The following is a 13,174-nucleotide window of genomic DNA, read 5'->3' as shown; positions in this document are numbered from 1 at the left end:
CAATCAATAAAAGGAAAAGGCAACCTACAGAATTGGAGAAATTATTTGCAAACTATGTATCTGGTAAGGGGTTAATATCCAAAATATATAAGCAATTCTTACAACCCAGTAGCAAAAAAAAAAAATCCAATTAAAAATGGGCAAAGGACATAAGGAGACATTTTTCCAAAGAGGATACTCACATGGCCAACCAGTACATGAAAAGGTGCTCAATGCCACTAAATATTAAGGAAATGCAAATCAAAACCACAATGAGATATCACCTCACATCTGTTAATGGCTATTATCAAAAAGACAAGAGATAAGAAATGCTGGTGAGGATGCAGAGATAAGAGAACCCTTGTGCAATGTTGATGGAAATGTACATTGGGAGAGCCACCATGGAAAACAGTGTAGAGGTTCCTCAAAAAATTAAAAAGAGCACTATCATATAATCCAGTAATCCCACTTTCTGGATATGTATCTGAAGAAAATGAAATCACGATCTTGGAAAAAGATATCTGGACTCCCACGTTCATTGCAGCATTATTTACAATAGCCAAGATATGAAAACAGTTTAAGTATCCATCAACAGATGAATAGATTTAAAAAAGTGAAAGAGATATATAGTGGAGTATTATTCAGCCATAAAGATGAAAGCATTTGTGACAACATGGATGGACCTTGACAGCATCATGCTAAGTGAAATAAGTCAGACAGAGAAAGACATATATGATCTGACTTATGTGGAATTTTAAGAAGCCGTTCATAGAAACAGAGTACATTGGTTGTTGCCAGGGGCTGGGGTGAGGGAAATGAGGAGATGTTGGTCAAAGCATACAAACTTGCAATTATAAGAGAAATAAGTTCTGGGGATGTGATGTACAGCATAGTGACAATAGTTAACAATATTGTCTTATATACTTGCAAGTTGCTAAGAGAGTAGATCTTAAATGTTCTTACCATAATAACAAAAAAATGCTAATTATGTGAAGGATATGTCATCTAACTTTAATGTGGTAATCTTTTCTCAATATATTACCTGTATCAAATTATCACATTACACACCTTAAACTTACACAATGTTATATGTCAATTATATCTCAATAAAGCTGGAAAAGAAAAGATGGCATCATATGATCATTTTATACAAAGCCACTAAAGTGTTTGATAAAATTCAGCACCTACTCCTTATAAAAATTTCTTTAAAATGCTGGACTATACTTCTAGAAGAGAATATAGACAGTACACTCTTTGACATCAGCTTCAAAAGAATCTTTTCGGACACCATAACCCCTCACATGAGGGATACAATAGAAAGAATAAACAAATGGGACTTCATCAGACTAAAGAGCTTCTTCAAGGCAAAGGAAAACAGGATTGAAACAAAAAAACAGCCCACTAATTGGGAAAAAATATTCACAAGTTATTTATCTGACAAAGGGTTAATCTCCATAATATACAAAGAACTCACACAACTCAACAATAAAAAATCAAACAACCCAATTACAAAATGGGCAGGGGACATGAACAGACATTTCTCCAAAGAAGATATACGGATGGCCAATAGACACATGAAAAGATGCTCATCATCACTAATCATCAGGGAAATGCAAATCAAAACTACACTAAGATACCACCTTACACCTATTAAAGTGGCAAAAATATCCAAAACCAAGAGTGACAAATGTTGGAGAGGCTGTGGAGAAAAGGGAACCCTCATACACTGTTGATGGGAATGCAAACTGGTGCAGCCACTATGGAAAACAGTATGGAGATTCCTCAAAAAGTTAAGAATAGAAATACCTTATGACCCAGCCATCCCACTATTGGGTATCTATCCTAAGAACCTGAAATCAGCAATTCCAAAAGTTCCATGCACCCCTATGTTCATCGCAGCATTATTCACAATAGCCAAGTCATGGAACCAACCTAAGTGCCTAGCAACTGATGATTGGATAAAGAAGATGTGGTATATATATACAATGGAATACTACTCAGCCATAAAAAAGGACAAAGTCGTCCCATTCACAACAACATGGATAGACCTTGAGGGTATTATGTTGAGTGAAGTAAGCCAGACAGAAAGACGAACTCTGTATGACTCCACTCATAGGTGGTAGTTAACATATGGACAAAGAGAACTGATTGGTGGTTGCCAGGGGAAAGGGGGGTGGGGGGAGGGCACTAGGGGTGAAGTGGTCTACCTACAACATGACTAATAATGATGTACAACTGTAATTTCACAAGGATGTTAACTTTCATAACCTTAATAAAAAAAATGCTGGACTATAAGTGTATTTCCTCAACATGATAGTGTTTCAAACCTATTATCAGTATCCTACTTAATACAGAAACGCTAGAGAAAAATCTATAAAAATTGAGATCAGGGCCCAGCTCCATGGCTGAGTAGTTAAGTTCACATGTTCCGCTTCGGCGGCCCAGGGTTTTCCTGGTTCGGATCCTGGGCACAGACATGGCACTGCTCATCAAGCCATGCTGAGGCAATGTCCCACATAGCAGAACTAGAAGGACCTACAGCTAGAATATGCAACTACGTACTGGGGTGCTTTAGGAAGAAGAAGAAGAAGTAGAGAAGAAAACGGATTGGCACCTGGGCTAACATCTGTTGCCAATCTTATAAAAAAAAAAAAAATTGAGATCACAGCAAGTTACCCTTTAACATCATTTTGGAAGTTCTGAAGAATATGTAAAAAAATTTTTTTAAAGCATAACTTTAGTAAATGGAGAAACAAAATTATTATTACTTTTTGCTGTGCTTGTTATAACAACATATACAGAATCTTTTTTTTTAACTATTTACTTTGAAATAATCAGATTCACTGGAAGTTGTAAAACTTATACAGAGAATCAAAAAGTCAGATAATAACAAGTGTGGGTGAGGATGTAGAGAACTTGAAGCCCTCATACACTGCTGGTGGGAATGTAAAGTGGTGCAGCCCCTTTAGAACGCAGTCCAGCAGTTCCTCAAATGATTAAACGTTGAGATACCATCTGACCCAGGTATATGTGCCCGAGAGAATTCAAAGCACATGTCCACAGAAAAGCTTGTGCGTGAATGCATATAGCAGCGTTTAGCCAAAAGATGAAAACAAGGCAGATGTCCATCAGCTGATGAATGGGTAAACAAAATGTCGAGTATCCATCTGGTGCACTATTATTTGGTCATAAAAAGAAATGAAGTGTACTGCTACATGCTACAGCATGGATGAACTTTGGAAATATTATGCTAAGTGAAAGAAGCCTATCACAAAAGACTACATATTGTATGATTCCATTGGTATGAAATGTCCAGAATAGGCAAATCTATAGAGACAGAAAGTAGATTAGTGGTTGCGGAAGGATGGGGTGGGGTGAGGTGGAGTGGGGTGGAGGGGCACAGGGGAATGATAGTTAAAGGTACAGAATTTTTTTTTGAGGTAATGAAAATGTTTTGAAATTGACTGTGGTGAGGGTTGCACATATGTGTAAATATACCAAAATCCAGTGAATGTATACTTTAAATGGGTGAATTATATGATTATGTGAATTATATCTCAAAGATGTTAAAACTAATAATCCAAAGAGGCCTCCTGTACCCTTCCTCAGGTTTCTCCCAACGGTAACTGTAGTACAGTATCACAACCAGAAAATCGACATTGGTACAATTCACAGACCGTACTCAGATTTTATGTTCTGTACATACTCATTTGTGTGTGTTTAGTTCTGTGCAGTTTTATCACGTGTGTAGATTCATGAAACTCCCACCATCGTAAGATATAGAACTCTATTTCATCACCACAAGATGATGTGCTACCCTTTTATGGCCATACACACCTCCTATCCCTTCCTGCTCCTCTCCACCCTAGACTCCCTCATCCTGGTCCTTAAACCCAGGCAACCACTAATCTGTTGTCCATCTCAATTTTGTTATTTCAAGAATGTGGTATAAATGGAATCAAACAATATACAACCTTTTGAAATTGGTTTTTTTCATTTAGCATAATTCCCTTGAAATCCATCCAAGTTGTAACGTATATCAGTAGCCCATCCTTTTTTATTGCTGAATAGTATTCTGTGGTATGGATGTACCACAGTTTGCTTAGCTATTCATCACTGAAGGACATTTGGGTTGTTTCCAATTTTTGGCTGTTATGAATAAGCTGCTAGGAACATTCATGTGTAGATTTTTGTGTGAATGGAAGTGTTCATTTCTTTGATGTAAGTGCCCAAGAGTGCCTTTGCTGGACCATAGGGTAAGAACATGTTTAGCACTATAACAAACTGCCAAACTATCTTCCAGAGTGGCTGTACCACTTTGTGTTATTATCAGCAATGTATGATTAATCCAATTTCTTTTCATCCTCTCCATAATTTGGTGTTATTGTTGTCGTTTTTTTATTTTTGCCTTTCTGATAGATGTTTAATGATATCTTACTGTGATTTTAACTTGCATTTCCCTAATGGCTAATGATTTTGAACATCTTTCATGTGCTTATTTGCCATCTGTGTATCCTCTTCAGTCAAATTCTGTTCATGTTTTTTCCCAATTTTCTAATTAGATTTTTTTTACTGTTGAGTTTTGAGAGTTCTTTATATATTGTAGATTCAAGTCCTTTGTTAGATGTGGTTTGCAAATATTTTCTCTTAGTCTGTAGCTTATCTTTTCATCCTCTTAACAAGTTCTTTCACAGAGTAAACGTTCTTAATTTTGCTGAGGGGTATTTTTTCACTTTTCCCTTTTATGATCTTGCTTTGGGTGTTATGTCTAAGAATGGTTTGTGTAGCTCTAGGCTCTGAAAATTTTCTCCTGTGTCTTCTAAATGTTTTATATTTTCACATTTTATGTTTAGGCATATGATCCATTTGAGTTAGTTTTGATAAGAAGTGAGGTTTAGGTCAAGGTTTGTTTTTTGGCGTGTGGGTATCCAGTCGCCCAGCACTGTTTGTTGAAAGGGCTGTCTTTCCTCCACTGGATTGCTTTTGTATTATTAACCAAATTCATTTGAATGCATTTCTATGGCTCTCTTTCCAGGTTCTCTCTTCTGTTCCATAGATCTGTGTGTCTGTTTCTCCACTGGTATCACACTGTCTTGATTGGTTTAGTTATATAGTTAGCCTCAAAATCAAGTTGAGTGTTTTTCACTTTTTCCTTCTTTTTCAAAATTGTTTTAGCCGTTGTCGGTCCTTTTCATATAGACTTTAGAAAAAGGTTGTTTGTATTTACAGAAAACCTCACTGGGATTTTGACAGGAATTATGTTAAATTTATAGATAATTTGGGAAGAATTGATAACTGTACTGAGTTTTTCAGTCCATGAACATGATACTAGATCCTCTTTGATTTCTTACATTAACTTTTCGTAATCTTCACCAGACAGATCCCTGAACATGATACAATATATAGAATCATTAATTTTTGAATTCAGTGAATCGGTCAAGTAAATTTACAAGATGTGTCAACAGTATTAAATAACCTGTGTATGTGTGTAAATAAGCACAACCATTTAGACTATATGATAAACAGAGGTCACATGCAGAATAGCACACACACAAAATTGTGTGGCTAAGGGATAGTAAGGTTTTTAAAGACGTAAAATATTTCTCTAGACTCCTCACAAGAATATACTGTTAAATTATGAAGGAAGTTTATTGGCATAATTTAGGAAGTAAGTTAAAAGTGAGTGATTCTAGTTTCTCGTCCACTACTTGCATGGACTATTAGAAATTCTAAATAAGTCAATGAAATTATAATTTATGAGACATTCAAATATTGATCTTGAGCACACTTAATCATACCACATGGCCTTGAAATTGGTCATAGATATTCTGAGAGAACTAGTTTGATATGTTTATAGGTGCTTCCATCATATTTTCTTCTATATCTATGAATACTTTGTCCTAATATTCAGAGCATTATACTTTATGCTGTCAAATAGAAAGTGCTTGGGTTCTGGAATCAGGAAGATTAGCCTAGAACCCTGTATGGCAGTATACACCTATGTGAGAAATAGCAGAAGCTCCTATGACTTTGAGAGACATCCCTAACGTCCCTAAACCTCCATCTTTTCATCTGAAAAATGGGAAATGGTAATTCCTTACAGAGCTCGAATGCAGATTAAGTGAGCTAATGTATGCAAAGAAATGTATTAAGGACTTAAAACATAAAGTAATGGAAGGATATTTGATAAATTTTGTCATCCCAGCCCTTTAACCCTTCCCACATCTCCCTGATCCCTGGCCCTCGAGTCCTCCAACTTTTAATTGGCTTTTAGCCTCCATGTTGTAGAGCCAGGGGTTAGCGAATGTTCTCAGTAAAGGGCCAGATAGTCAATATCTTAGGCTTTGCCATACTACTCATCTCTGCCCTTGTAGCCTGAAAGCAGCCATGGGCAATATGTACATGAATGAGCATGGTTATGTTCCTGTAAAGCTTTATTTATGAACTCTGAATTTCTTTAATTATAGACTCTGAAAATTTCATATAATTTTCAATTTTCATGAAGTATTATTCTTCTTTCGATTTTTTTTCAACCATTTAAAAAGGGATAATTTACTCTTAGCTCTCTGGCCATAAAAACACAGGCAAAAAGCTGAATTTAGTATTGGCTATAGTTTGCTGACCCCAATATAGAGAATCTCTGGAAGCTAAATAATGAGTCCACTAGGAAGAACATTATATGGCAATTTTCTCAGTAGCTAGGAACATATGCTTTGAAAAGAAAGACCTGGGTTTGAATTCTGGCTTTGCCACTTAGTTTGACCTTAGAAAAGTTACTTTACCTTCCATCTCTAAGCCTCAGTGTGCTCACCTATAAAATCGTGACTTTTTATAAGGTTTAAATGAGATAATATAGAACAGGGAATTGTCCCATATAAGATCTCAGTAAGTGGGAGTTATAGATGTCTACAGTCTTCCTCTTTCAGTGACTTTTTTTGCGTTTTACCTTGATATGCTAATCAAAACCCCATAAACAATGATAAGGCATTTCCCAAGAACTGCAAAGGATCTCATTTCATGCCAGAAAATCCTTATGTGAACCCTCTCACTTCTAAATTTGCCTTTGAACTTACTCTGCAATCATAACCAGAACCTTGAGGTGAGATACCTGGGGGACTGACCGCCTTCTCCCCCGAACAGTAAAAGCATCACACAGGGCATTCAGAGCATCTAAGTACCACAAGTTAAGTCAAAATGGATTGCCAGTAGTTTTTAGTGAGAGAAATGGCTAATAAACTGGGTCTTTAACATCCAGTTTTGCTGTTGAGCAGCCATCCCTTTCTGCCATGCCGCTAAAAGAAAGAAGTGAATGATGACACAGCCAAGCACAAGAGCTAGCACTTCAGCACCAAGCCAATGGAGAACTCTAGTGAGCACAGCTGCATCATGGGCTTATGTTCAAGTCGGGGGCCTACAGCCAAAACATGCCAAAAGCTTAGCCTCCTTACATCCCTCCACCCAATTCCGAATCTCAGATGATGTGCACAATCTCAGCACAAGTGATGCTGATCTCCACACCTGTAAGAAGAGCCTGAGGCAGAGAAGGCTTGATCACAGCCAGCCGCCAGGGCTCAACCCCCAGTAATGGTCGAGATGTGCTTAAAAGAGGAGGGACAGGGCTTATTAACGGATCCTGCCTCTCCTAGGTAGAATGTGTGTATTCTCCTGCCTGGAAGTCTTGTCAGCTAGAGACATCTTCCAAACAAAACCAACCTAATGAGCACCAACTCGAGAGAGAAGTTTCTTTGTAGCTGGCAAAATCGCAGCTGCAGTGTCTGCGTGTGTCTGTGCATGAGAGAGGGAGGTCTTCACTGGAGCCTGCCCAGCCTGCTTTCTTCTGCAGATAAAAAGGATGCTGATATATGTAGTTGAAGGTTGCAAAGGAGAGATGTGGAGTGGACGGAGATGCCAGATAAATGGAAGAAGAGGGAGCCTTATTACCTTGGGACCCTCTCTTAACATGTGAGCACAGAGCTGAGCCGTTCACTCTTTTAACTTTCTCCAGCTGCTCTGTGTTTTGTGGGTAGGTGCTGAAATAGTTTTATCCCTTGATGGTGGTCTCTACTGCTGAGTTTCAGCATTTTCTGAGTTCCTTATATCCATTTCTCCCAATCGTGACCTGATGGAGTGTCCACTGCAAGTTATTTGTTTGTTCACTGTGGCTTCCTCTCCCAGGCCGGAATGATCTTGTCAAGAGTCAGGACAATCCGTCGGGATCCTGTGTTCCCTGACTGCAAAGTCCCTCAATGGGGAGGTGCAGATGGGAAAGGATGAAGGCAGCAGCTGCAAACCATATTTTATTTCCGATCCCCATCCTGGTCCCAGCAGCTGGATAGGTGCCAACCCTGTGTATTAGCTGCCTAGAGCCTCTCCACCTAAATATCTGTGTGGCTCCTGAAGCCAAATTAGACTAACTGGCATCGTCGACCCTGCGCTGATTTCACCCCTTATGGAACCAGCCTCTTTTTACAAAGAATCTGGCTCTCCTCAGTATTTTAGGACTGGGAGGTTCTTGCAGTGCCATATTCCTCTCCTGAGACACCCACACAGAGTGCTGATGCCATTATCTCCTCCTCCTGGGAGGAAGCTGGAGCTGAGCTGTGACCAACCCTCACTTTCTCACGGTTGTGCAATGCCCTCAGGGGCTGCAGGGGTGTTTTTGCCCTTTCTCTGATTGCTTCCACCAGAAGTACAGTGTAGTAAGCAGTCTGTGCTTTTGCAGTCAGATAGTTTTGAGCTACTCAAATTTGTTCAAATTGTGGCTTTACCCCTCACTGTTGTCTGTCAGGAGCAAGTTGCCAGTTCCTTCATTTACAGAATGGGGGTGGTGATGATGATACCAACTTTTGGGGGATGCTCTGAAAATGCATTAGTAATATTTAAGTATCTAGCTTACTCCTGCCCTGCTTTAAGTCCCTTTGTACTCACACCTACGTATACGTACATACTTCATGTGTGCAAATTTGAATGTGCATTCCTCTGAGAATAGTGGTTTAGGCGTTGGTAAGTTTCACCAGATGTTATTTGAAAAGCATTTTCTTCTTGGCAACAATAGAAATACATGTGCTGTAAGTGAAATTTTGGGAATAAGGAAAAAATCACTTGAGATCATCATGGCCACAATTTTTCTCGTGTAGTGAAATTTTATTTAAAATTTTTTAGGTAAAAAATTTATTTTTTAAAATTGTATTTCATGTAGGATCATGCTGTATTAACTTTTATTATTTTAACTTTATATATTGTAAATAATTTACTTCCATGAATCCAATTGTTTTCCTATAAAATTATTTTTAATAGTTGTATGTAGTCTGTTATTTTGATGCACCATAATCTATGAAATCTTCTGTTCTTGAAAACTTTGGTTGTTTCTGGTTTTTCACTATGACAAACTCTCCTTCAGCTGCCTTGTAGCGTAATCTTTACATACATTCACAACTTCTTTTTTAATAGGCTTCTAAAAGCAAGTTGTGTCAAAAGTAGGAACATTTTTGAAGCTTTGGGTCAACACGTTTTCTTCCATAAGAGCGTTGCCATTTTAAACTCCTATCAATAGTGGTCCCCCTTCATACCTTCTTCAATTCTAAGCATTAGGAGGAAAAAACTCTGCTATTTTGTATAAATGAAAATTTATGTAGTTACTTATTGTGTACTTTATTTCAAACACATTTTCTATTCCTGTTCTTTGCCAGTTATTTTTGTTGATTTACGATAAATCACATTTGTTGTAAATATTTATTCCCCAGTCATTTGCTTTTTTTTTATTGTGGTAACATTGGTTTATAACATTAAATAAATTTCAGGTGTGCATCGTAATATATTTTGAATTCTGTGCAGATTACATCACGTTCACCACCCAAAGACTACTTACAATCCATCACCACACTCATGTGCCTGATCACCCCTCTCACCCTTCTCCCTTCCCCCTTCCCCTCTGGTAGCCACCAATCCAATGTCTGTTTCTATGTGTTTCTTTGTTGTTGTTTTTACTTTCTACTTGTGAGTGAGATCACATAGTATTTGACTTTCTCCCTCTAACTTATTTCGCTTAGCATAATATCCTCAAGGTCTATCCATGTTTTCACTAATGGCTGGGTTTCATTTTTTCTTATGGCTGACTAGTAATCCATTGTGGGTATATATTACTTCTTCTTTATTCATTTTTCCCTTGATGGGCACCTAGGTTGCTTCCAAGTCTCGGCCATTGTGAATAATGCTGCAATGAACATAGGGGTGCATATATCTTTATGCATTCATGTTTTCATGTTCTTTGGATAAATACCAAGCAGTGAAGTAGCTGGATTATATGGTAGTTCTATTCTCAATTTTTTGAGGAATTGCCATACTGTTTTCCATAGTGGCTACACCATTTTGCACTCCCACCAGCAGTGTGTAAGAGTTCTGTTCTCCCCACATCGTCTCCAACACTTGTTGTTTCCTGTCTTGTTAATTATAGCCATTCTGACCGGAGTGAGGTGATACCTCATTGTGGTTTTGATTTGCATTTCCCTGATAGTTAATGATGTTAAACATCTTTTCACGTGCTTGTTGGCCATCTGTATATCTTCTTTGGAGAAATGTCTGTTCAGATCTTTTGCCCATTTTTTAATTCGGTTGTTAGTTTTTTTGTTGTTAGATGTACGAGTTCTTTGTATATTTTGGATATTAACCCCTTGTCAGGTATATGGTTTGCAAATATCTTTTCCCAATTGTTCGGTTGTCTTTTTGTTTTGTTGATAGTTTCCTTTGCTATAGAGAAGTTTTTTAGTTTGATGTAGTCCCATTTGTTTATTTTTTCTATTGTTTCCCTTGCCCAGAGTCAATTGCTTTTTAATTTTGTTTATAATGAGGTTTTTTCTTTTTCTCCTACTTTTCTCTGTCTCTTATTTTTTTTTTTAGACATATCAAAGTCTGTATATTTTGTAGTTAAAGCTATTAACCTTTTCCTTTATGGTGTTTAATTTGGGTATTTTTACCACCCAGGCAGTCATTTCACACCCTAGAATCAGAAAAATGTACACCTATATGTTCTTGCTAAATCATTAATCTATCTTGCATTTATTTTGGCATGAGTGTGAGTTAGGAATCCATGATTTTAATAAGAGTGATTACTATTTTTTTAAAAAATTAGCAGAACTAATCATAACAGACTTTTTAAGAGTCAGTAGATATACATATGAAATACCAAAACAAAGAATCCAAATGGAAATACATTTCAGGGAATTTTTTAAAAAGGTCTATGGCTCTTTGTAGTGAGAAAACTCTGCTTTGGCAGAGTTTTAGTTAATTCTAAATAGCTAAAGTGCCATAATTAAATTCCACAGTAACCCTCTTTTGTTACTCACTGAGTTGACTGCTGGGAGTGATGACAATTTAGAATTCACCTTAACTTTTTTCTCTGGGTATCTTCTCAGTTTTATCCCTTCTTTCTGTCACAGTCTCTGTTTCTGGAGCAACCTGCCCTCCTGAACAGCATCTCTCTCCAGGATGCACACCTTGTGGATCTTTGCTGTCTTCTGATGTCTCTGTGTTAGCTTCCATCCCTTTAATTTGGTGATTCATTCACCTATCCTCGAAAACCTGGTTTTCCAATAGCCCTGCCTGTTTTGAAACACAGTGTATGTAGGTTGACCACGGGTAAAACATTGCAAAATCACTGATTACTTGGCAAAATTAGATGTATTAAGAGGAAGGGCACTGACTCTTGGTACCTCCTGTTTCAGGAAAAGATGAAAGGCAAGAACAAGCTGGTGCCTCGCCTGCTGGGGATCACCAAGGACTCGGTGATGCGTGTGGATGAGAAGACCAAGGAAGTGCTGCAGGAGTGGCCACTCACCACAGTCAAGCGCTGGGCAGCCTCGCCCAAGAGCTTCACGCTGGTAGGGACTGGCAGAGGACAACCAGGGGACCAACATAGCCTTGGGTGATATTGTGAGGCAGAAGAGAAAATACAAGCCTGTTGCATTTCTCTGGTCTTTAGAGAGCATCATGGAGAGGGAGAGGTGGTGGGAGTCTGTGGCAGGAAACTGGTCCAGAAGTGAGGGAGATGTCAGCCAGCTGGGTGTATTCAGCCACCACTTTCTAGTGCTCTGAGTAAGTCTGTCTCAGTTCCTTAACTAGAAAGAGCCACTCACAGAAGGAGTCTGTTTTCTCTGTGCCTGATGACATGATGACATGCCTAGCATACCCCAGAAGGAAACTTTCAGCTTGCGTCTAGGCAAAAATCTCATAATGGGGCATCAGGAAAAACAAAAAAATGATGTGTTGATTGATAGGCTCATGCCAGTTGGAAGGAGTCTTCAGAAAACATACCTTCTTTCCTCCTGTAGTCAGTTACAGCTATACCTTCATGGCCCTTAAAAAATGGGTGTTCATACTTAGAGAACTACATCCTCATCTTCTGTTGTAGGAAGTGGTGGATAATTTCCAAAATAGAAAAATCAGGAAATCAATATAAACTTGTTACTTAGAAATACTAGAAGTAACTACTAAAAGGTTGAAAGTGGTTGCATTTGTGCCAGGGGTGGAAAATGAAGGTGGGAATGGATAGGGCAGGAGACAGCTTTTTTTGTTATATACCTTTTAATACTATTGGTCTTTTTAAACTAGATTCAAGTACTGCTTTGTTAAAAGCAAAAATTCATTTAAAAAATAAATAAGAGGGGCCGGCCCTGTGGCCTAGCGGTTAAGTTTGGCATGCTTCACTTCAGTGGCCCAGGTTCAGTTCCCGGGCACGGACCTACACCACTCATTGGTGGCCAGGCTGTGGCAGCAACCTACATACAAAATAGAGGAAGATGGGCGCAAATGTTACTTAGCTCAGTGCAAATCTTCCTCAGCAAAAAGAGAAAGATTGGCAATAGATGTTAGCTCAGGGTGAAGCTTCCTCAACAAAACACAAATATATAAATAAGAGATAGTTACAAATCTCTGTAACTACCTCAAGCAAAAGAATGAATATCAATATTTTCATTAAAATATAAAGTTGGATTAAAGCTTGTAATATGTAATATTTCCTTCCTTCCTACTCCTCACCTGTATTTAATTTCCAAGTGTTTGGAGATTTTCCTGTTGTCTTTCTGTCACTGATTTTTAGTTTAATTCTATTATGGTCAAAGAACGTACTCTGTGATTTCAATTCTTTCAGAATTTTAAGATTGGTTTTATATGCCAGGAAATGATCATTCCTGGAGAATGT

General features: G+C 38.1%; 1 protein-coding gene across 9 annotated transcripts in view; it reads left to right on the top strand.

Moving 5' to 3' along the window:
• TLN2 (talin 2) overlaps positions 1-13,174 on the top strand; it is a 413,145-nt gene that overhangs the window by 250,994 nt on the left and 148,977 nt on the right. For all 9 annotated transcript variants that reach the window (XM_070500486.1, XM_070500480.1, XM_070500476.1 and 6 more), the window contains one exon: positions 11,700-11,855. In XM_070500486.1, the coding sequence (XP_070356587.1) occupies positions 11,700-11,855 (156 nt within the window). The remainder of the gene's footprint in view (positions 1-11,699; positions 11,856-13,174) is intronic.

Source organism: Equus asinus, chromosome 2 (genome assembly GCF_041296235.1).
Source record: "Equus asinus isolate D_3611 breed Donkey chromosome 2, EquAss-T2T_v2, whole genome shotgun sequence".
Taxonomy (NCBI): Eukaryota; Metazoa; Chordata; class Mammalia; order Perissodactyla; family Equidae; genus Equus; species Equus asinus.
Note: the sequence above shows the minus strand (reverse complement) of the source record. Positions and strands in the feature narration are given on the sequence as shown.